This window comes from Sebastes fasciatus, chromosome 19 (genome assembly GCF_043250625.1).
Source record: "Sebastes fasciatus isolate fSebFas1 chromosome 19, fSebFas1.pri, whole genome shotgun sequence".
In the NCBI taxonomy this organism is placed as follows: domain Eukaryota; kingdom Metazoa; phylum Chordata; class Actinopteri; order Perciformes; family Sebastidae; genus Sebastes; species Sebastes fasciatus.
The window spans coordinates 4,660,427-4,680,401 of record NC_133813.1 but is presented as its reverse complement, the minus strand read 5'-3'; the positions used below and the strand labels follow the sequence as shown (position 1 = coordinate 4,680,401).

The window sequence follows — 19,975 nt, the reverse complement described above, 5'->3', positions numbered from 1 at the left end:
AAAGTAGCATGAAATGAAATTACTCAAAACAGTACAAGTACCTCAAAATTGAACTTAAGTACAGTAATTAAGTAAATGTTTTTAGCTGTGGTAGAAAGTAACTAAATACATTTACTCTTACATTTTTATTTTTTAGTACCTCAAATTTAAAATAAAGTTAAGTACTTGACGATGCAGCGTTTTAATCACCAAATTTTATTTATTACAAATTATCAAAAGATTTTTATAAAATTTGACAGTACCTGACAATTCTTCCATGATACTCTAAAAAACAAATCACATTTATTGCATAATCATTTTTAACAATAACTACATTTTCTCATATAGGAAAAGTACCTCAATCATGATTTTGTTAAAATAAAAAATATATAAAAAATCATTCTTCAACAAAAGCACTGACCACTGCCTTTAAAGCTTAGGGTCAGAGAGAAGACATTTTCAGTTACACTGTCGTATTTAGATATATGGATTCTTGATTGTTTGATTATTAAGACATAACTGGAATGTGATCGACCCCCCCAAAACTCAAAACACCAGAGACTTTGGTTTTTCCCAGGGGAACTCCTGTCTGCCAAAGTGACCGTAGCAGGCGGTGGCCTGGTAGATTGGCCGCTTCAAACCCAGCTCTCTGTAATAGGAGAGGATATTACACTGTTATATTTGCAGAAAAAGACTAGAAATATGAGGCTTTTCAGCTGTGAAAAACGACACATACTTCACGATGATCCCCGGCCTCAGGTCAAAGTTCTTTTGTACTATTTTCAGCAGCTCGTCTTCGTCCCCGTTTGATGAGCCGTAGTGAAACACTGAGATGGAGAGAGGTTGGCTCACACCAATCGCATAGGAGATCTAACGGGAGGAACAGACAAGACACCAATGCTTTTAGTCATTATTGATCAGCTATCACTGTATTACACAGACAGTATTGATAAATCAACCTGATCTCATGGGAAGCCGTATAAATAGCACACCATTTTAAGGACATTCCACGTGTCATGATAACGCATTTTAAGCTTTTCACGTGTCATTTAACGCCACACCTTTTCCGTTAAACGGTCGTGGTTATGTTTAGTCAACAAAACTACGGTAACGGCCACAGTTATGTTTAGGCACAAAACCCCTTATTTAGGTTTAGAAAAAACATCATGGTTGAGCTTTAAATACGTACGTAAAGTAAAATACGTACGTAAACAACGCAACGTAAGTACGGGCAACATGTCACAAATGTCACCTCAAAATAACTCAACACTTTGGGACACGAACACGGGTCTCCTGGTTGAAAGTCCTGTGTTTGTTGAACCCGGTTGTGTCTAAAAGGTAACTCTAAAACTGTAAAAAAAAAACTTGTTAACTTTATAAACTTTGAAATTGAAAAAAACTTGCAAAAAACTCTTGTGAGACTCACTGCTCGACGACCTATCCTAACCTTAACCATTCAAGGTCAATGCCTAACGTTAACTCTTCGAGGTAAATGCCTAATCTTAACCATCTTGCAAGAGTTTCGCAATTTGCATGTTACCTTCTAGACGCAACCGTTGGACCCACATACCTTCTCACTTTCTATACATTAGCTCTGAGCGTAGCATATCCATACAGAATCGTATAATCCTCCACTGACTTCACAAACACAAGGATATATCCATCCGGCCATCAGTGTATGAATGTTTGTTATTTTATTTTATTTTATTTATTAATTTTTTTTGTACATTTTCTTTCCACTGTCATCTTTTATTATGCATTGACTGTCTTATCTGTTAAGTGTCCTTGGGGGACTTGAAAGGCGCTATAAAATATAAATAAAATGTATCATTATTATTAATATGGAGTGTAAAGTGCTTTTGGAGGTCGGAAGACTAGAAATGCATTATATAAGTGCAAGTCCATTTATTGTGAAATATTTGCAGTTGTGGTGGAAAATCCAGAGACTGGCACGGTTCCCATACAGTACTTCAAATGTAGCTACTGCCATCTTCTGGCACTTGCACAATAGGACACTAATAGATGAGTAATACAGCACAACAAAGTGTTGAAAATAGCATGACTGTATTGTTGAATTTATTAAATCAAAGCTTCCACTTTCCGATAGAGGTGGAAATTACAAATCAGTTTGGTGATTTGAATCATTATTAATAGTATTATTAAACAAAAAGTGAGTAACAAGTGCAGCTTTATAAACCTTCTCACCTGAACGAGGGCTCTCCTGCACAGTCCAGCTTTGAAAGAGAAACTAGAATATCTTTCAAATGTAGTGAGTCTATTTAGGGTGCAGCTACACTTTGAACTGGGTAATTTCATGAATTAGAATGAATGCATTACGACGTGAGAGCTTTACAGGAAACATGCAAAAAAGAATATGCACTAACAAAACTGCTTTTCCCATCCATCCTTATGCAAGTTATATTATCGTAGAGGTACAGTATGAAAATAACCACAATTCAAAAATGCACATGGCATATTTTGAAGCTTCAAACTCATAAGTTAATTGTGTCGAGACCTACTGTTATAGTTAATTTTACTACCGTTTCTTTCTCTTCTTTATTTTAGCCGTGGGCCTAGAGGTGTACTTTGCTCAGTAGTGTTTCGCAAGCTATTTGATTATTACATAACTATTTCAGTCCAAGTTTTCAAGCTGCCGCGGCTGATCCATCACATTAGTGTAGAGAGGAGAGCCAAGTCTGAGTGATTTGAGTTCAAAGGGGAAGAGATGTGTGTGTGTGTGGAATCAATAAAGTTTGGTACTTTGTGTGCTGAATATTTGGCTCGTCTGTTCATAGATACCAGCTTAGCTTCTTTTAGAATCACAGTATACACTCAAAGTCTGTAGTATTCTCTGCTATTTTTATAACTTTACATGTCCAGACCTATAAATGCATTAGAAAGAAAAACATTAGGTCATGAATAACTTAATTAATTAATATCACTAAATTTAGGATAATGTTCTTGCACATTTTGCTGTTTAACAGAGAAACTGCAGAAAACTCTGCTTCTCTTTTCTTTCTGCATTACTACATACAACTGTTCTGAATAGGTTTTTTTTCTCCTTTCAGTACTTGCCATTAATGTGCATCTATAAACACACTAGTAATACACTTTCATTCCTTGAATTGAAACCTTTCTATGGTTCAAATGAAAATGTTTGACAGGTCAGACTGGAATGCTTTCAGCTTTTCACCTGAGGAAGATGAAGATGGCTTTTCCAGCTTGTCATAGTAGTCCAGGTACGGCTTTATGCTGTCAATCAAGCCAGGATGCATCTTGTCCATCTCATGAAAGATGAACATTGAGTGGGCACAGTTGGTGATGTTGCCTTTGATCCAGTGCTGCAGCTGAGACTGAGGAAAATGGGAAGCATATTCATATAAAAGGCCAAACATAGCAAAGCCACTGTCTTTCAATTGAAAGTAACTGGATGTGTCATCATACCTTGTAGGTGTCACATTTATTTGAATATGGGAAGTGAAGTTCAGATATGAAAATATGAACGAAGCTGCAGAGAGAGCACTTTGGGCTTCTTCGGGTTGTCGTTGCTCATGAATCCATTCGCAGCTTTCAGGATGACACATCAGCTAAGATGTAACCTCATGTTCGGGGTCAGCTTTTCATCATTAAGACAGCTGCTTCATTAAATTGCCCCCTGTGGTTCAAAGGTCATGGTCTGCGCTCTTCAGCCTGATGTGAAGCATACATCAGAAACAGTGACATCAAGAACATTTCATATTTTATTTGTGATTTGTTTGTCTGGTGTGTTTACAGCAGAGAGGCTCGCTAGTGTTGGTTTTCCATCCACAAACAATGTTCTTTCACAGTCCACTTAAAGCTCCCTCACTGAGCAATTGTATAGAAAATATTTCACAACATTTTGTTTTTGTGGTTTCAAAACCTGACAGCAAACTGTCAGACTTTGAGAAACCAGCAGAATATTTTAAGACAAAATATTGAGTATTGAAAGAAACCTTTTGGTTGAATTTTAAATAAAAGTAATTGGATAATCAACCACTCTGATATATACAATATCATTAGAATGTTGTATTCTGAACTGTCTGCATTTTTAAGAATTAAAAAAAAAATCAAGTTTTGGTAACATGTTGTGTTGTGAGAATATTATCCTGAGTTCATCTCCAGTGTCTGTAGATGGTCTGTCACGGTGTGAATAAGGCAAAATTACACCTGGAAACATTTCAATATGGAAACATCCATATCAATTACAGTGTATATTACAGAAGTAATTTCAATTTGACACATATAAACAGTTTTCTGCATTATGTATTTCTGTATTTGAATAGAGACCACCAAGGCCCACGTTGACTGTTGATGAACTCATGCACAGTGGACATGTGAGTGAAATATCTCAGATCTAAAAAAAAAAAAGAGGTGACATTAAAAAGAATTAAGGCAGGTGTTTCCAGTAATCCATATAATATATACACATTTAAAAAAGCAAATGCACAACAGTGAAATGCCGTGGTTTTACTGACAGAAGGATACCTGGTTAGTCATTAAGGAAAACTAAACCGCCTTTGAGACTCTCACTAAAGCGGCGATCAAACCCCTTAATCACTTACAAAGGGATAGCATTCCAGTCTTATTATTTTTTCATTCAACTGGTTCTGTTTTCTTTCATCACCCTCCACATTCAGTGTAAGCGATACGCAACATTGGAGAAGGTCTGCTGAAATCCTCCACTTGGCCACAAGGTCAAACAGAGAAACCTCCACAGGGAGCTCTGCAGAGTTCAGTCAGCTTGACTTCCTCTCTTTAGTCATTTGGCTAAGAGTGTTTTTCTTTAAAAAAGTGCACATAGTGATCGAACGTAGCATCCATCAGATTATGTGTAGTAGTCCAACTTGCTCTCTATCGTCTTGCAGCCTTTGACGGAGAACACTCGCTCCGATTTGGGGAAATAGACGACGTCTCGGGCCACCAGGTCTGCCACATTCTCGTCCGGCCGAACACCTCTGGCTTTCATCTCGGCCATGGCGCACTGGACGACGTGCTTGTACTCCAGAGGCAGAAACGGGACGAAAAAGTCCACCAAGTTCTTGTCGATCAGACTAGTATGCCACAAGCCACCTGTAGGAAGTGATTAACAGATACTTTAGTAGTACAAGAATCCACGTTTTCCATCAAGTCTAGTTTCTGAATGATGACAACAAAATATCCAGGAAAAACAAAGAAGCGTTCATTTATTTTATACTCACTTTTCTTGTTGTTGAACACCGATAGAGAGATCAATGTTTCCAGATCTTTTAGCTCGATCTCTTCTCGATCTCGTCCTGCTTTCCAGAAATCTAAAGCCTGCTGTGTGATGCTCTCCCCTCCAGCATTGCTGAGAGGAAGATTAGAAACGGGGAACATATTAAAATTTGCCTCTGATTGCAGCAACAAATGATTGTAGTTCTGTGTCATCATCATCATCATCACCATCAAGTGAATGTCAAAAACAAAGTTTTAAACACAGAAGTGTTTCTATACGCCACTGCTCTGTTGAGTTTTTATCATAGAAATACTAGCTTTTGGCCCCAACACACCAAACTCTGACCAAATATATCTCAAAGGCTGCAAACTGGTGCAAAACATTTTTACATTGATCACACCACAGATGATTTCCTTATTTGCAAACAACTTGTCGAAAACATCGACAAAGCATCTCCTCAACCAGAGCATTTAATACCACACCCATTGTCAAGATTCTGATAGAATTACATTTAACATCACTAAATTCAGGATGTTCTTGCACATTTTGCTGTTTAACTGAGAGAAACTGCAGAAAACTCTACATACACTTCTCCTTTCTTACTGTATTACTACATACAACTTCTCTGAATTGTTTGTTCAATGCTTCATATCCGTAAAACCTGCACAACCTAAGCTAAAAGGTTATGACAGGCAATAAACTATAAAAATTGATAAAAGTATTAAAATTGTGTCATAAATTATAAAAATATAAAAATGTATTTTTTTCATAAAATGTTACTAATTAAATAAAAACACAAAACATATTGATCCAAAAGATTTCTAAATGTAGAAACGTGGACAAAATATTTCTTAACACTTCATAAGCTAAGAACATTTTTTTTAGTTTTTGAGATATTCTCATTTTTATAAGCAGATCAAGTGCAAGGCGCTTTGATAGTTTCCTTACGTTACGAACGTAATGACATCATGACGAACGTAAAACATGGTGACACGAAATACAGAAGCCGTAGCTTTCTGCTGCAAGAAGAATGAATGCTCCAGCTATTATGGTTTTTATTTTAGATCAATTTAAAGAGGATCATGCCATTTTTAAAGGGTTAATGTGTATTTATAAACAGACAAGTGATTCACTTTCGTTCCCTAGATTGAACCCTTTCTATGGTTCAGATGAAAATGTTTGACAGGTCACACTGGAATGCTTTTGATTTTTCACCTGAGGAAGATGAAGATGGCTTTCCGATAAGAAACTCCATCCAGCTTGTCGTAGTAGTCCAGGTACGGCTTTATGCTGTCAATCAAGCCAGGATGCATCTTGTCCATCTCATCAAAGATGAACATGGAGTGGGCACAGTTGCTGACATTGCCTTTGATCCACTGCTGCAGCTGAGACTGAGGAGAAACAGACGCATATTCATAAAAAAGGCCAAATACATTGGGTTTCAATTGAAAGTAATTGGATTCTATCTGATCTGGATTTGTCATCATACCTTGTAGGTGTCAAACTGACTCGCATGTGGGAAGTGAAGTTCAGATGTGAAAATGTGAACGAAGCTGCTGTCCATTCCCTCTTTGTAAATGTTGTCAGCAATCAGCTGACTAACAAAGTTCTTCCCGGTGCCGGTCCATCCGTGCAAAGAGAGCACCAGGGGCTTCCTCGGGTTGTCATTGGTCATGAATCCATTCACAGCTTTCAGGATTATGCGTGACGCGATGTGCTGTCCGAACAGTTTTCTCTCCAGGTCAGCCTCGAGACCTACAGAGGACACAGCACAAAGTCAACAGGATTAGTGAATGCAAACACCTGACTGAAACATCTTTCTCAGCATCTCCACCAGGAGAAATTGTTTAGCTGATGTGGTAAGCCATCAAAATCATGCTCCATTTAGTTGTTAGGTGGCAGCTTAAACAAAAGCTGTACTCATTAAACATATAAAATCAAACTTAATTTGTACCAAAGTGCTTAAAAGTGACGGACACGCTGATAATAAAACTACTGGAGACTAATGCACACAAAAACAGAAATGATAAAAGTTAAATAATAAAATAGGACAAAAAAAATACAAAGTGATGAAAGACATTAAAACATTTAAACAAGAATATGATTAAATAAAATTTACATATTGACCATAACACATTCTACACTTTTAGCTTCTCTCAGATTCCACCAACTTGGACATCGCCTCAAAAAACCAAAACAGTCGGTCTGAAGATAAATCTACAACTATTTTGATTATCAATCAATTTTCTTGAAGCACAACTGCCAAACAATACCTAATTACAGATTCTAAATTGTGAGAATTTGCTGATTTTCTTTGTTTTATGTGATAGTAAACTGTATATATTTGGGGGTTGGATTGCTGGTCAAACAAAACCAGACAAAAAAGGTGTTAATTTTCACAATTTCCTGAATGAATCAATTATTCAAAAACAGTGATTTAGCCCTAATAATGTTTTAAGATGTTCACAGAGGCAGTGGTGGAACAAGTATTCAGATCCTTTAAGTAAAAGTACTAATACCACATTGTGGAGATACTCCACTACAAGCAAAATTCCTGCATTTTCAACCTTACTTAAGTAAAAATATGTAACTATTATCAGCAAAACTATATGAAAAATAAAAGTACTCATTCTGCAGTAAAATGTCACCCGTCAGTGTTTATTATTATATCTGATGTTTCTGGTTTAATATTAAAGCTGTATTGATGTGTATGTTGCATTTTATTGCTGTACATGTTTAACTCCTTTATATCCTTTTGGCTAGTTTAATCTACAGCAATGCATCATATTCTATAAGATCATCATATGTTTCTATGTATAAAAAGTCAACTTTTCATTGAGCTCAGAAAATCAGCCCTTTCAGACAAAGGTTTGTTGTTGAAAAGGAGATTTCAGAGTATTTTAGTCTCCATTTAGGTTTTGATTTTAAGTAAAAAAAAAAAAACAGTAACACCCAACCCATGGACTTTCATTGTCGCCTAGACTGCACGTTAATGTTTCTGGATTAATATCACTGCTGCATTAATGTATATGTTGCATTGTAACTCCTTTATACACTGTTAGCTAATTTAATCTACAGCAATAGATAGATAGATAGATAGATAGATAGATAGATAGTAACTTTATTGATCCTGAGGGAAATTCAATTATCCAGCATCACAGTTCCATAGTGCAATATTATATATATTATATATAGATATATAATATTGCATAGTGCAATGCATCATATTCTATAAGATCATCATATGTTTCTATGTATAAAAGGTCAACTTTTCATTGAGCTCAGAAAATCAGCGCTTTCAGACAAACATTTATTGTGGAAAAGGAGATTTCAGAGTATTTTAGTCTCCATTTAGGATTCAATTTTAAGTAAAAAGAAAACAGTAACACCCAACCCAGGGACTTTCATTGTCGCCTAGACTGCACGTTAATGTTTCTGGATTAATATCACTGCTGCATTAATGTATATGTTGCATTGTAACTCCTTTATACACTGTTAACTAGTTTAATCTACAGCAATGCATCATATTCTATAAGATCATCATGTTTCTATGTATAAAAAGTCAACTTTTCATTGAGCTCAGAAAATCAGTGTTCTAGTAGAAACACAAAATACAAGTATGAACCTGAAAATGACCATGATATGGGACCTTTAATATCACTGCTGCATTAATGTGTATGTTGCATTTTAACTCCTTTATACACTGTTAACTAGTTTAATCTACAGCAATGCATCATATTCTATAAGATCTAGATTATATAAACTCATCCCTTTCAGATAAACGTGTATTGTTGAAAGGAGATTTCATGTTACAACATGTTACTCCTTTCAGGTTTCGGTTTGAAGTAAAACACTCCATTGACTTTCATTGTCGCCTTGACTGCACGTTAATGTAAATAATTAACGTTTACAGGTGTTTGTTCGCTTTAAAACAAACTCTACACACACCTTTACACGCGGATGCACCTGCTCACCTGTTGCATTGAGGGCTATCCATTTAGGATCGCAGCTTTCGTGTAAATAGTTGTAGATGGTTCTGCCCAGAGCCGCTCCGACACCCAGAACCAGGGTTGTTGTGAACGGCTCAAAGGAGTGAACCGGCAGGCTGGCTGACGACAGAACGCTCAGTAAGACACAGAGATGTGCTGATTTCATCGTAAAACCACTTGATTCCTGACATCAGTCGTTGTTGTGCGATAAAAACAACCATAAACACCGAGAACACCAAACAGCTACTGAAGCAGCAGGCAGGCTAGCTAACTAGCGACTTCACAACGGCGCACTTCCCTATACGTCATTAACACGCGACAAAACACGATGAGCTCTGATCAGGTTCAACACAGAATGACAGGTTTGATTGATGCATTTATAAAAATAATTATAATAATAATTAAAAATAATTTTAAAAATAAATAAATAATAATAAAAAAATAATAAATAATAAAATATTAAAAAATAAATAATACAAATTTTTTTAAAAAGTAAAAAAAATAAATAAAAAAAATGTAAAATTTAAAAATAATAAAAATAAAAATAAAAAATATATTAAAAAAATAGTAAAATATAAAAATAGTAAAAAATAATAAACAAATTAAACAAATTAAAAAATAATAATAAAAATAGTAAAAAAAATAATTAAAAGTAATATTATAAATTATAAATAATTAAAAAATTATACATTTAAAAAAAAATTAAGTAAAAAAATACAAAATAACAATAAAAAAATTACAAAAAAACTAGCTTCTTCACAACGTCGCACTTCCGTATACATCATAAACACCCGACAAACCAAGATGAGCTCTGTTCGGGTTCAACACAGAATGACAAGTTTGATTGATAAATTTATAAAAAATACTAAAAAATATTAATAATAATTAAAATAAAAAAAGTTTAAAAAAATTTAAAAAAATAAAATTTAAAAAAAATAATAAAAAAAGTAATAAATAATAAAATAATAAAAATTTAAAAAAATTAAAAATAAAATAAAAAAAATAATAAAAAAATAGTCAAATATAAAAATAGTAAAAAATAATAATAAACAAATTAAAAAAAAATGATAAAAAATAAAAAATAAAAAAAATAATTAAAAGTAATATTATAAATAATAAATAATTAAAAAAATATACATTTTTAAAAAAAATAGCTTCTTCACAACGGGGCACTTCCGTATACGTCATAAACACGCGACAAAACAAGACGAGCTCTGTTCATGTTCAACACAGAATGACAAGTTTGAAAGGGATGTAAATATACATTTAAAGTATTACAGGCTGTATACATGTTTATACATATATTAACTCATATAATAGAGTTGGGGATGGCTTTAGTTATGGATTTAAATATGTCACGATTGTTGTTAAACATTAAACTAGTTAGCTTCTTCACTAAAAAAATAAATAATTATAAAATATAAAAAATTAATAAAAATAATAAAATAATAATAATAAAATAAAAAATAAATAGAAATTGAAAATTTAAAAAAATACAAAACAAAATAAATAATAAAATATATAAAAAAATATATATTAATAAAATAAAAATATAAAAATAATAATAATAATAAAAATAATAAATCATAATAATAAAAAAATAATAAATAATAATAATAATAAATAATAAAATATAAAAATAGTAAAAAATAATAAAAAAAATCAACAAATTAAAAAATAATAGAAAAAAATAATAAAAAATATAATAATATAAATAATAATAAATACAAAAATAATACATAAAAAAAATAATAATAATAAAAACAAAACAAAAACAAAGCTAGCTTGTTCACAACGTCGCACTTCCGTATACATCATAAACACGTGACAAAACAAGACGAGCTCTGTTCAGGTTCAACACAGAATGACAAGTTTGAAAGGGATGTAAATATACATTTAAAGTATTACAGTTGTCTGTATACATGTTTATACATCTTAGGTAAGTGCATAGCTAACGTACCATGCAACAGAAGCGTCTAACGGTAAACCGTTAGCTGATATTAGCTAGTTAAAGTGTGAAGAGCTCACTAAATAATGAAAATAACAGGTGTAATGTGTTAGTTAGGTACACCTGTGTTTACCTGTCCTGTTGAAGGAGATCCACTCCGGTCGGCAGCACTCGTGGAAGTAGTAGAAGATGTTCTGGTAGCTGGCTAAGAAGCCGGTCAGAGCAGCAGCCATCCCCACCGCGATGCTGGTGCTGATCGGCTCTATCGCCTCCGTCCTGCCGGAGCAGACGAGCATCAGCAGCGGCAGGACGAGGCGCTTCCTCAGGTTCATCTCTCTCTGGTGGGAGGAGGGGATCACTGCTTCATTAAGGTTAGATGTTAGTATAAGATATAAGAAGCTAGTGTTCCCGGTGAGTGAGCCAGACTGTGTGCAGAAACCAGACTGAGAGTCAACACAGTGCAGACTGCTGGCAGAGAGGAGGCGCTGTGTGGTTGTCATGGCATGACGTCAGAGAGTCCAAAGGTGACGTTCACCTGAGGATAAACCAAATCCCACTCATGGACCCACTTAACTCAATATATTCCAATATAAATATTCATTAACACAACTTAAGATACACTTAACTGAAATAAATATTAATTGGAACAACTTTAAGATACACTTAACTCAAGTCGTTTTACTTTGCATGTGTAGTGTTGAAGCATCATAGTTGTTACTATGGTTACCTGCTGGGATGTTGATGTGTCCTGATATACAGTTCTGTTATTACCTGGCAGCCATTAAGAAACTAGTATTTTCTGTGACAATGGTATAAAATCTAATTCCAACAGTTTTGTCTCATTAACATTGTTGATCAAACTGTTTCCACTGATCCATTTGCTGAGCTGTGAATCCTCTTAAAAGGTCCCATATTTTGCTCTTTTTTTTTTGGTATTTTGTGTTTCTACTAGATATTTACATGCTGTAATGTCAAAGAAAAAGAAACATTATCATAAAAATACAAAAAGTATTATCATCAAAATATACTTAAAAGTACTCATTATGCAGAATGTCCCATTTCAAAATAATATATATTATATTACTGGATTATAATTATTGATGCATTAATGTTGCAGCTGGTAAAGATGGAGGCAATTTTAACTACTTTATATATTGCTGGCTTAATCTGTAATAATACATTATAAATTATTTGTTCATTTATATTTTGTATTAATAATCTGATTCTGCAAAGTAACTAAGGTCATCAAATAAATGTAGCGGAGTAGAAGTGTAAAGTAGCATGAAATGAAATTACTCAAAACAGTACAAGTACCTCAAAATTGAACTTAAGTACAGTAATTAAGTAAATGTTTTTAGCTGTGGTAGAAAGTAACTAAATACATTTACTCTTACATTTATATTTTTTAGTACCTCAAATTTAAAATAAAGTTAAGTACTTGACGATGCAGCGTTTTAATAACCAAATTTTATTTATTACAAATTATCAAAAGATTTTTATAAAATTTGACAGTACCTGACAATTCTTCCATGATACTCTAAAAAACAAATCATATTTATTGCATAATCATTTTTAACAATAACTACATTTTCTCATATAGGAAAAGTACCTCAATCATGATTTTGTTAAAATATAAAAAATCATTCTTCAACAAAAGCACTGACCACTGCCTTTAAAGCTTAGGGTCAGAGAGAAGACATTTTCAGTTACACTGTCGTATTTAGATATATGGATTCTTGATTGTTTGATTATTAAGACATAACTGGAATATGATCGACCCCCCCAAAACTCAAAACACCAGAGACTTTGGTTTTTCCCAGGGGAACTCCTGTCTGCCAAAGTGACCGTAGCAGGCGGTGGCCTGGTAGATTGGCCGCTTCAAACCCAGCTCTCTGTAAAAGAAGTCATATATTACACTGTTATATTTACAGAAAAAGACTAGAAATATGAGGCTTTTCAGCTGTGAAAAACGACACATACTTCACGATGATCCCCGGCCTCAGGTCAAAGTTCTTTTGTACTATTTTCAGCAGCTCGTCTTCGTCCCTGTTCGATGAGCCGTAGTGAAACACTGAGATGGCGAGAGGTTGGCTCACACCGATCGCATAGGAGATCTAATGGGAGGAACAGACAAGACACCAATGCTTTCAGTCATTATTGATCACCGCCATCACTGTATCTCACAGACTGTATTGATAAATCAACCTGATCTCATGGGAAGCCGTATAAATAGCACGTCATTTTAAGGACATTCCACGTGTCATGACACATTTTAGCTTTTCACGTCATTTCACTCTACAGGGTTAACGTTGTGAAACTGCTTTTCACGTGTCATTTCACGCCACATCATTTCCGTTCATGTCATCAAAACTATGATGACGGCCACAGTTATGTTTAGGCAACAAAACCCCTTAGGGGTTAGGTTTAGAAAAAACATCATGGTTGAGCTTAAAATATGTACATAAACAACGTAACGTAAGTATGGACAACATGTCACAAATGTCACTAACATAACTTCAAAATAACTCAACAACACTTTGGGAAACGAACACGGGTCTCCTGATTGAAAGTCCTGTGTTTGTTGGACCCGGTTGTGTCTAAAAGGTAACTCTAAAACTATAAAAAAAAAAAAAAAAACCTTGTTAACTTTGTAAACTTCATAAACTTTGAAATTGAAAAAAACTTGCAAAAAACTCTTGTGAGACTCACTGCTCGACGACCTATCCTAACCTTAACCATTCAAGGTCAATGCCTAACGTTAACTCTTCGAGGTAAATGCCTAACCTTAAGCATCTCGCAAGAGTTTCGCAATTTGCGTGTTATCTTCTAGACGCAACCGTTGGACCCACATACCTTCTCACTTTCTATACATTAGCTCTGAGCGTAGCATATTCATACAGATGCGTTTACATTGCAGTCAGTACAGTCTACATGGCGTCTTTTATTATGCATTGACTGTCTTATCTGTTAAGTGTCCTTGGGGGACTTGAAACGCGCTATAAAATATAAATTAAAATGTATTATTATTATTAATATGGAGTGTAAAGTGCTTTGGGTTGGAAGACTAGAAATGCATTATATAAGTGCAAGTCCATTTATTGTGAAATATTTGCAGTTGTGGTGGAAAATTCAGTGACTGGCACGGTTCCCATGCGGTACTTCAAATGTAGCTACTGCCATCTTCTGGCACTTGCACAATAGGACACTAATAGATCAGATTAAATCAAAGCTTCCACTTTCTGATAGAGGTTTAATTTACAAATCAATTTGGTGATTTGAATCATTTTGTTCAGTTAATTCAAAGATTTGCTGTCACTGAGAAGACACCACAGTATTATTATTGGTAGTATTATTAAACAAAAAGTGAGTAACAAGTGGAGCTTTATAAACCTTCTCACCTGAACGAGGGCTCTCCTGCACAGTCCGGCTTTGACCAAAGACTTGGCGACCCAGCGTGCTGCGTAAGCTCCGGACCGATCCACTTTGGAGTAGTCTTTCCCGGAGAAAGCCCCTCCTCCGTGCCCGCCCCATCCTCCGTATGTGTCCACTATGATTTTTCGCCCAGTGAGTCCTGCATCACTCTGATGATACAAAAACATCAACTTCTGCTTGCACAACATTGATTTATCTTTAGTTACATTTCCCTCTGTGGTTTAGTCCTCACTCACCTGTGGGCCGCCCACAAGGAATTTCCCACTTGGCAGTAGATGGTAGATGGTCTTGTCATCCAAGTATTTGGCGGGAATGACGACCTTCACCACCTTCTCCATCAGATTACGTCTGATCTCTTCCAGGGTGATGTTCGGGCTGTGTTGTACTGAGATGACCACAGTGTGAACACGCAGAGGATCCATGGCTCCATTGTCGTCTCTGTACTCCACTGTGACCTGCAGAAAAGAGGGCAAAAAGCTAAAAGGAAACTCTTTACTCCACAATATCAAAACTAAATGTCATGCAACAAAGGTCAGAGTCAAACCGGGAAGGTTTTCGTTCATGTTCTTTGCCTTTAACCCTTAATCCACCAGTGTGCTCCTCTGTAGGCTTTTAAGATGTCTCACTTGTGATTTGGAGTCTGGTCGTATCCAAGGACACTCTCCGTTGAGTGACAGCTCCTTCATCCTGTGGTTGAGTTTGTGAGCCAGAAGGATGGTTAACGGCATGCACTCCTCGGTCTCATCGGTGGCGTAGCCAAACATGAAACCCTGAGGAGACAAGTAAACCGATAAAGATGGAAACCAAGTTTCAAATCTTTAAACATTCAACAGCATTCAACAGTGTCACCATTTTCATTCTAAATCCACGTGGTGAAACGTGGTAGTTTGGATAAAGTTCAGGTTTAAAGGTGAAATACTGAACCTGGTCCCCGGCACCGATGTCCTCCTGATCCCTGCCTTCAAACACACAGTCTGATATCTCCACACACTGCGGCTCCAGTGCCACCAGCACATTGCAGGTCTTATAGTCAAAACCTGCACATCACAGATGAGACTCATTCACTTTAATTCCCCAGAAAAATTATGCACAAACTTAAAGTTATTAAATAAGAATCCCACCTTTTGAAGAGTCATCATAGCCAATCTTCTTGACGGTATTTCGGACCACTGACTGGAGATCTACAATGGCCTTGGATGTCACTTCTCCAACTAGTAAAATCATGCCCGTCTTCGCCACACATTCTGAAACAAAACATGTTTTTACTGGAAAAGAACTGACCAAAGTGAAATTACTGTTTTTTTCAGTGGAGTCTGGTGGCTTTGAAGAGACTACGTGTCTTAAATATGTTTTACAGCTGTACATTGCTTTGCTCCCGTGCCGGTACTCCTCTCTGTTTCTCCAAACTGGTGGCATGTCGACCGCCATATACTGTAGGTAATACGCTGACTATGGATAAGTACCTCATACAACCGCACTCCAAAACACTGAATAGAACTTTGATCAAAAGGGTAAACACTGATATCCAGACTGTTTAATTATTAGTTATCAAAATATTGTTTCACATTAGATACAGACAAGTATTAACAACTGTCCTATTTTCATGTTTGCTACTATTATAGTTTAGATTTGTCCACACTGGGCAACATTTCAGATAAATTTAAAACACTCATGTTGCTCTCCAGTTTAGTGCACAGACAGATTATTGATTGAAGAGAACGAAAAGAAAAGTGGTGGTGAGTAAACAAACCAAAAGAAATATTCTGTGTACTCCTGTGAAGCCTCAAAACAAGACATAAACATCAATAATCATTAGACAGAAGAAACTCACCACAGGCCACTTTAGAGTCGGGGTCTTGACTGAGGTATGCATCGAGCACAGCATCACTGATCTGATCACACATTTTATCTGTGAACACAAAGTCAGAGATGTAAAAGAAAGAGACTCTATATATTATTATATATATAATGTTTTTGAATACTGAGATTATTAACCCCAAAATGACACTTTTCAGAACTTACTGAATGTGATTTAATAATTTGTATGCACACTGACACACTGACAGCTGTTGTTGCCTGTTGGGCTGCAGTTTGCCATGTTATGATTTGAGCATATTTTTTATGCTAAACACAGTACCTGTGAGGGTTGTGACAATATTTGTCATTGTTTTGTGTTGTTAATTGATTACCAATAATAAATATATACATACATTTGCACAAAGCAGCATTTTTGTCACTCCCATGTTGATAAGAGTATTAAATACTTGACAAATCTCCATTTAAAGGTACATTTTGAACAGATGAAAAATGTGCGATAAACTTTGCAGATTCATTATATTTATAAATGTAAAATATAAATCAACTAATAAATTATGATGCATTAATAGGCTATAGTATAATAGTATATATACATATATATATTGTATATTATATATTATATATATTATATATTATATTATTATATATATATATATATATATGCACTTAAATTTTAATAAGTCACATTTGGCTCTGTGAACTTAAATTGCAGTCTTTTTTTTTTATTTTAATAGAAAAAAAAATTAACAAAATCAACCAGCAGATTAGGCAAATAGATGGAATAGATAAAATAGTAGACAATGCATAATGCATAATGCATAATGACTAGTCTACTTTTACTGCTTTGAGTATACTTTGATTCTATAGCCTAGTTTTGTACTTTTATTTAAATAAGATTCTGAATGCAGGATTTTTACTTGTAACTGAGTATTTTTCTACACTGTGGTAATACTACTTTTACTTATGCAATAACGTTACTTCTTCCACCACTGACTTTAACAGGTCAACTGAGACTGAATACTACATCAGTACACACAGAGGTATAACCATGACAACAGAGTAGTAACTAAGGTTACCGGAGTGTCCTTCTCCAACAGACTCGGAGGTGAAGAGGAAAGTCTTCCTGCTGCGGGAGGCTCCTCTCGGGTTCATCTTCTCCAGCTGCTCGGTCGGTCCGTCCGTCGGTCGGTGCAGGAAAGTTGTATTTAACGGCACCGTCTCTCTTTAAAGTGTAAACTCCTTGTGATGTTCACCGACACTGATTATAAAAAGACAATAATTAACTCTGAAGGTTGAGAAGCATGTGAACGCTGTAGAGTTGATTTAAGAACAGGCGGATTAACTAAAGAAAACAACTGATGCAACGTTTCACCAGTACACGGTTAATAATTATAATAATAATACTAGTGATAGGGTGATAAATACACACCGTTAAGTGCTGGTTGTCGGTGGTTTTCTGTCGGTAATCGGCTGTTTTGTGGGTTAAAGGAATGTTAATGTTGACAGGTGGAAGACCTTCAGGCAGCAGCACGGACAGCCTCAGGATGGCGCTGATACAACACGTTCAATTCAATTCAATTAAATTCAATTAAAAATATATATAAAATAAACATAAAAAATACAAAATAAAATGCAAAATAAATATAACAAATGAAATAAATGCATCAATAAAATAAGATAAAATAAACATAAAAATAAAATACAAAATAAAATAAACATTAAAAAATGAAATGTAAAATAAATATAAAAAATAAAATAAATGCATCAAAAAAATAAAACAAGATAAAAATAAACATAAAAAATAAAATAAACATTCAAAAATAAAATTCTAAATAATTATAAAAAATAAAATAAATGCGTCGATAAGTTAAGATAATATAAACATAAAAATAAAATAAAAAATAAAATAAACAAAAAATAAAATGAAAAATAAATATTAAAAAAATAAAATAAATGCATCAATAAAACAAAATAAGATAAAATAAACATAAAAAAATAAAATGAAATACAAAATAAAATAAACATTAAAAAATAAAACAAAAATAATAATACATTTGACTAATATCTCACCTCAATCACCTTAAATTTGGTAACATTATATATTATCAGTGGTGGAAGAAGTACTGTGATCTTTTTTTTTCTGTAAAAGTACCACAGTGTAGAAAAACACTAAAGTAATATTATAGTTTCATCTTGTTACTTTTATTTGACAGATGTAGTTTGGCTGCAAAACATACCACATCATTTGTGTTGTTGTTGTATTGGATTGCATTATATCCAAAGGTGTCTCCTATATGATCTGTCTTATCTAAACGGACAAAACACCAATTGCAGTATAGTGTAAGGTGTAGCTGTTATTTATGACACTATATAACGTCACATAAACTGCTTCCCACAGAGCCGAGTAAACATCTGGCCCATAGCTGAACAAAGAAACATCATAAACTTCAAAGGAATAAGATTTATTGCAGGGCTAGTATAATAAGCTGTAGTATATTGTACACATGATCAATTTGTTGTGTTTAAGTCCATGATTACTATGATTACTTATATAAGTCACAGCCAGCATGGTCAGGCTGCATACTGCACTTTCATACTCACATACTGCAGAGATTGTCTTCACTATTGGTCTTGATTATTTAAGGTAATAGAACATTAATTTATATATTTCTATTTGACTTCAAGCGATCATATGTTTACAGTGTTTCTTTAGTATTTGGCAAGCATTCACCAAAGTGCAGCACACTCCCAATGTTCAGTTAGTATGACTCATGGCCAGATCCTCTTTATTAGGGAAGTACATCAAGTAGCACTAACAAAGTACTATCAAGGTATTTATTGACCTGTTTAAGCTTAAGTACAATTCTGAGGTGCTTGTACTTTACTTGAGTGTTTTAATTTTATGTTCCTTCTAAACCTGAGCAGTTTTATCTTATTATTTATTTTATTATCTTTATTTGTTTTAAGTACTTTTGCATTTTTTTCAGGTATATCCTGTCTGATCTAAACCCAAGCAGAGTTTTATCTTATTATTATTATTTTGTATTATTATTATTATTATTATTATTATTATTATTAATAATAATAATAATAATAATAATAATAATAATAATAATAATAATAATAAATTATCTTGGCTTTGTTTAAAATATTATTTTCAGGTATATCCTATCTGATCTAAACCCAAGCAGAGTTTTATTTTATTATTATTATTTTGTATTATTATTATTATTATTATTATTAATATTAATAATAATAATAAAGTATTTTTGCTTTGTTTAAAATATTCTTTTCAGGTATATTCTATCTTATCTAAACCTGAGCAGAGTTTTATCTTATTATTTATTTTATTATTTTTATTTATGTCGGCAAGAGAAAAAAGGATAGGAATTTGTTCAGGCTGATCTCAACACAGATATAATCCTCTGCCATTTAAATTATTATTATTTTTGCATAAAAATGTAATTCAGCACTGGCCTGCTTTATCTAGGGAAGGCTATTATGTATGTTATCATTATAAACCATCAGCAGTGGGAGGCAGGGCTTTTTCCAGGCTGATCTTAGCAGAGGAGAAGAACTACTGACAGTGAAATC

General features: G+C 34.2%; 2 protein-coding genes across 5 annotated transcripts; both read right to left on the bottom strand.

The window, feature by feature from the left end:
• Positions 1 to 179: 179 nt before the first annotated feature.
• Positions 180 to 17,931, bottom strand: mat2al (methionine adenosyltransferase II, alpha-like). Of its 3 annotated transcripts, none has more exons than XM_074617454.1 (10): positions 17,811 to 17,931; positions 17,458 to 17,639; positions 16,395 to 16,472; positions 15,685 to 15,807; positions 15,488 to 15,600; positions 15,190 to 15,333; positions 14,800 to 15,018; positions 14,530 to 14,712; positions 716 to 849; positions 180 to 628 (listed from the first exon to the last, which is right to left on the bottom strand). In XM_074617454.1, the coding sequence occupies exons 2-10, from the start codon at positions 17,531 to 17,533 to the stop codon at positions 526 to 528; spliced, it is 1,173 nt and encodes a 390-aa protein (XP_074473555.1). In that variant the 5' UTR covers positions 17,534 to 17,639; positions 17,811 to 17,931; the 3' UTR covers positions 180 to 525. The 3 variants fall into 3 exon arrangements, with proteins under 3 accessions (XP_074473555.1, XP_074473556.1, XP_074473553.1); XM_074617452.1 differs by lacking the exons at positions 180 to 628; positions 716 to 849 and adding exons at positions 12,581 to 13,023; positions 13,112 to 13,245; XM_074617455.1 differs by lacking the exon at positions 17,811 to 17,931 and having other exon boundaries at positions 17,458 to 17,732.
• Positions 3,707 to 11,646, bottom strand: tor1 (torsin family 1). Of its 2 annotated transcripts, none has more exons than XM_074617560.1 (5): positions 11,265 to 11,646; positions 6,684 to 6,949; positions 6,410 to 6,585; positions 5,199 to 5,326; positions 3,707 to 5,070 (listed from the first exon to the last, which is right to left on the bottom strand). In XM_074617560.1, the coding sequence occupies exons 1-5, from the start codon at positions 11,629 to 11,631 to the stop codon at positions 4,826 to 4,828; spliced, it is 1,182 nt and encodes a 393-aa protein (XP_074473661.1). In that variant the 5' UTR covers positions 11,632 to 11,646; the 3' UTR covers positions 3,707 to 4,825. The 2 variants fall into 2 exon arrangements, with proteins under 2 accessions (XP_074473661.1, XP_074473662.1); XM_074617561.1 differs by lacking the exon at positions 11,265 to 11,646 and adding an exon at positions 9,169 to 9,482.
• Positions 17,932 to 19,975: the final 2,044 nt, after the last annotated feature.

Coding starts and splice junctions, on each gene's coding strand:
- tor1 (XM_074617560.1), bottom strand. CDS start 11,631: ATGACAACCACACAGCGCCTCCTCTCTGCCAGCAGTCTGCACTGTGTT. Junction 6,950..11,264: donor GATCTCCTTCAACAGGACAG/GTAAACACAGGT, acceptor TGTCCTCTGTAG/GTCTCGAGGCTGACCTGGAG. Junction 5,327..6,409: donor GCCATCTTCATCTTCCTCAG/GTGAAAAATCAA, acceptor TCTTCCTCTCAG/CAATGCTGGAGGGGAGAGCA.
- mat2al (XM_074617454.1), bottom strand. CDS start 17,533: ATGAACCCGAGAGGAGCCTCCCGCAGCAGGAAGACTTTCCTCTTCACC. Junction 14,713..14,799: donor TCCTTGTGGGCGGCCCACAG/GTGAGTGAGGAC, acceptor TTGTATCATCAG/AGTGATGCAGGACTCACTGG. Junction 629..715: donor AGGCCGGGGATCATCGTGAA/GTATGTGTCGTT, acceptor CTCCTATTACAG/AGAGCTGGGTTTGAAGCGGC.